The sequence below is a fragment of the Juglans microcarpa x Juglans regia genome, chromosome 5D (assembly GCF_004785595.1).
Source record: "Juglans microcarpa x Juglans regia isolate MS1-56 chromosome 5D, Jm3101_v1.0, whole genome shotgun sequence".
Lineage (NCBI taxonomy): Eukaryota > Viridiplantae > Streptophyta > Magnoliopsida > Fagales > Juglandaceae > Juglans > Juglans microcarpa x Juglans regia.
This window is the reverse complement of record NC_054602.1, coordinates 30,079,010-30,083,245: the sequence shown is the minus strand read 5'-3', so window position 1 is coordinate 30,083,245 and position 4,236 is coordinate 30,079,010. Positions and strand designations below refer to the sequence as shown.

The following is a 4,236-nucleotide window of genomic DNA, read 5'->3' as shown; positions in this document are numbered from 1 at the left end:
GAAGATAACCACTTAAAATGTGTATTATTTAAACTTGATAAATAGGGTTGGATCTAGAATCAAGTTGCTTATGATCTTACCCAATATTTATATGATACATACCTCCTTTGGAGATGGATAGGACTTGATGGAGAATCAAGTTGAGCTCGAAATTTTAATTTGAAGTGGTCCAAACTATATATATCATCCTACTGATCAATTGATATAACCTTGTCTTTTAAATTTTTGGCCCCATACCTTAAAGTTGCCCCTGTTGTTGTCATTTTACCAATACTGAAACCACTGATCTTTCCATTTATTTCCAGCCATGTGCAAGCTCTGTATGAGTCACCATCAACTGAGTTTCGGTGCTGTGCTTTTCCTGGTTCCAAAATATATCAAGAAAAAAGAAGAACAGATTCAGAGTGAAAAAGAAAAGGAAAAAACAAAAAAAAGTTCATTAGAAGACGTAAACTTGGCTCTGTTTTGATCGTAGATTATTGGTTTTTCATTTCAATGGTAGATTGTGGGCTCTTTTCTACCACCCAGTTTCCCATTCCACCTTTCCTTGTGTTTTTAACAGTTTTTGGGAGATAAGAGCCGTAGCTTTTGCTTTTGTGGTCGCTATAAAATTATAAGAGTTTTGGTATAAAGGCTTACCTACCATTTTGCAGAGAGGAATTTTACTCATAAGTTATCGTTCACTCCCACACTTCATGCTTACAGATATTTTTTTTTTTATAGGATGTAAGAATGTTCTTCAAAAGATGTGAAATGTGAAGTAGTAAATAGTAACTAATGACAATATTTTTTCTTTACAAAAAGGTAACAAAATGCTACTGGCCTAAGAAAGTAAATGGATTTGAGGGAAGAAAAATGCTTAATTTTACAAATATATATATATATATATATATATATATAGACTGAGGTGATTTAACATGATTCTTAAACTATTCACCATTCAGAAAAATTTATCTTCCCCACCTTTACTAGATTAGGGTATTAGAGAAACAACAAATACTATTATGCACAGATCTTAAATGTCATCGTTGTTCATTGGCATGCCAAAACGTGAGCTGTCACTTCATCTAAAATTAAGTCCCGGTTTGGATTAGAAATCCATATCATGTGAACTCATTGTTATAATTTTTTTAAATTTCTACATAAAATATAATAAATAATTTATTTTTTTCAAAATTTAAAATAATAATAATATTAAAAAATAATATTCTAACAATATTTTATTCAACTAATCTAAAATCATCTTAATTTATCTCAGAATCGTGAATGGTAAAATAAGTCTTTTATAACATTAGATATTGCATTCTGCACATAAAACATAATTGTGACAACTGGATAAAAGGTGAATATTCGTAGTTAAGTTGCGCTCCAATTTAACCCTTTCTTATGAACATATTACATGCTTACAAAAGTCCTAGATACCATAGGGAATCGGATATAGGAAAATGGGTTACGGCTATGCATACTTTTGACTTCTTATTTATTTATTGTCAACGGGTATAAGAGATCAAAGTATCCAATAATTCCAGAGTCACGTATAAGCCATCTACAAGGAATTTCAAGGAGATTTTTCTTTAGATATAATGGCCCTAAAACTCGCGTACTTTTGATTTGATTATAAATTAGAAAACCTGAAAAGTCTCACTTTTTTCATACAAATTGAGAGTTATAAATGTCTAAAACCCCTCATGTACAGCATAAGTGAAAGAGGACGGAATTAACCCTCTCTCTTCTTCACTAACTCTAATAAATGGCAGAGATTCTTTTTCTTGTGCCATGCTAAGACTGGGATTTACATGACTACATTGATTCTCACACAACCCACAGCGGAATTTTTAGTAGATTTTCTCATTCAGGTAAAGCCTTTCTTGATTTCTACATTAGTTGACCCATCTTCAGCAGCAGCAGCAGTAGATGAAATTGCAGCTGGCCAAAACTGTGCATTCTTCACCTTTGACACACTTTCCAGGACGCCTAACGGGGTCACATCCCCCATAATTGTCACCTTTTTCGCTGCAAAGTCTATGTTGAAGGACGTCACTCCTGCCCACATTATAAAAAGGAAGCAATGAGTTTTTGACTGCAGTCAAATAGGATTTTACAACATCAGAAACTTGTGGCATGGCCTCGAAATTGAAAAAAAACAAAAAAAAGCAGCAAAAAGAAAAACTGACCGAAAAAGGAGCAATAAATTTAGAAAGAATAGTTGTGCCTAGATTCTTTTTCTCATGACCAATTTTGAGTACAACACTACTCTAATGCAGAAAAGAGGTTCAAAGTAAAACCCCAGATACCATTAAGGGATATTTAACTAAGATAAGTGTTAGGTGGCAAATACATTTTAAAAAATTAAACTCGTAATTTCATGTGATACGTTCAATTCATTTGGTAATAAAAATAATCTTACAAGTTGAACTATATATCAAACAAGTCAGTTTGATGTTGTAAATTCAATTTAGCATTTCTATTTCACAAAAAGTTGCAGCACTAAAGGGTAGAAAATCACGTGCATACCTTCCATTCTAGATAGATGTTTCCTCAGTTTTCCTTCACAGCCTTTGCAGTGGAGTGACACCCTCAAGACCACAACCTGCGACTTTGAGAAATCCTTTTAACATCACAACCACCAGTAATATTGTTGTTATCTGATCTGAATAAAATTGCACGTAAAATTGGCTTCTGTACTTTCAACCACACCGATCGATTACTTTCATGAATATTAGAATTTGATAATCATTTGATCAACGTCTGGAAAGCATCCCTTTAAGAATCTAATAATCCTACATTGTGAGTTGTGTTGATTCAACTCATGATACGTTAAAATAACAACCCCACAAGCAAAAGTTGCAAGATTTTAAAATTTTGCTTTTCTCTTTTGAACGGATCATAAAGGGAGCAACTTTAGATTGCAACTTGCTGTTGCATCCATCCAATTTAAGCTTGTATCTGTAAAACAATCCCATAGCTAGATAGATACATACAAGAATTTCAAGAATATCAATGTGGATCATACGAAAACAACCTTGCCAATGATTCTCCCATATTTTCTTTGATTCCTGCATTCAGATGAAAAGAGAGCGAGCTTGTGAACGAACCTGATCGGACGAAGGAGATTTTGGGCGAGACGACGAAGAGGCAGGTTTTGAAACAGAGGATTCATCTTGATCATTTACAGCTTGAGTCTTCGTCTTTTGTGCAACCGGAACCAACGAGAAAACCGGATCGTAATCCGATAACCCATCGAAGTATGCAGTGTCGCTCAACAAATATCTCGACGAAGCAGGAGGAGTACTGATTAAATCGTCCTGTTTACCCCAGATCTTCCGTACAATATCAGCTGCCTGCAGATGAGAGTTCTTGTTAATAAGATGATCATTCGGCGTGGTTACAGTATTCTTCTTCTTTTGATCAGTACTTGTCTTGGAAGAGATTTTCGTGCGTTGGTCTCTTGGCTTTGAAGAAGAGATTTTCTTGGTCTTTTGGTTTTGGAGCTGGTGGTAAGGTTTGGGATTGATGGGCGGCAGCTGAGAAGCGCATGGAGCGGAGAAAGCTCTGGCGCTTCTTCTTGAATCTCCGATGATGGGGTTATGGCGGTCGATGGCTCTGCCGCCGAGTTTAATGGTGGAAGAAGAGGAGCAGGAGGATGCTTGCTCCATGCTCAGACATATAGCTGTTGAGGCTTGGGATGCGCAGAAGATATCTCTTCTTTTCATCTTTTGGATAACGATAACACACACAGGAAGTACTCGTGGTTTATCGAATCTGCATATGATTGAGAGAGAGAGAGAGAGAGAGAGAGACTCTACACAAAGGGGATCACACTGTATTCATCCAAGAAAAAGTTGGTTCTTCTGCGTTAGCATTGAACGAGAGAGAGAGAGAGAGAGAGAGAGAGTACTGTGCTGTGTTTAATTCAGTGTGTCTATAATCATTTATTATACCAATGATGTCTGGGAATGAGAGAATTTCAAGCGTCTTTGATGCGGGATGGACTAACTTCATCATGATCTTTGCAAGGCATTACTCCATAGCTAAAAAGGAAAATGATAAACTTATAATTAGTCTACAATTAGTTTATTATTCTATTTTAAATAATTATCTATTTAAAATAAATAGTTAAGTAAAATTATAATTATCTTTTAATAAAGTGTCACAATTATATTGATTGATTTAAATTGATTATAAACTTATTATAAAATAGTTGTAGATATATCATTATCCAAACTAAAAAGTAGT

The 4,236-nt window shown here is 34.7% G+C and overlaps 1 protein-coding gene across 2 annotated transcripts; it reads right to left on the bottom strand.

Annotated features, from left to right (window-relative positions):
• Nucleotides 1-1,513: 1,513 nt before the first annotated feature.
• Nucleotides 1,514-3,950, bottom strand: LOC121266436 (protein SODIUM POTASSIUM ROOT DEFECTIVE 2-like). Of its 2 annotated transcripts, none has more exons than XM_041170249.1 (3): nucleotides 3,096-3,950; nucleotides 2,515-2,608; nucleotides 1,514-2,043 (listed from the first exon to the last, which is right to left on the bottom strand). In XM_041170249.1, the coding sequence occupies exons 1-3, from the start codon at nucleotides 3,711-3,713 to the stop codon at nucleotides 1,853-1,855; spliced, it is 903 nt and encodes a 300-aa protein (XP_041026183.1). In that variant the 5' UTR covers nucleotides 3,714-3,950; the 3' UTR covers nucleotides 1,514-1,852. The 2 variants fall into 2 exon arrangements, with proteins under 2 accessions (XP_041026183.1, XP_041026184.1); XM_041170250.1 differs by having other exon boundaries at nucleotides 2,515-2,590; nucleotides 3,096-3,946.
• Nucleotides 3,951-4,236: the final 286 nt, after the last annotated feature.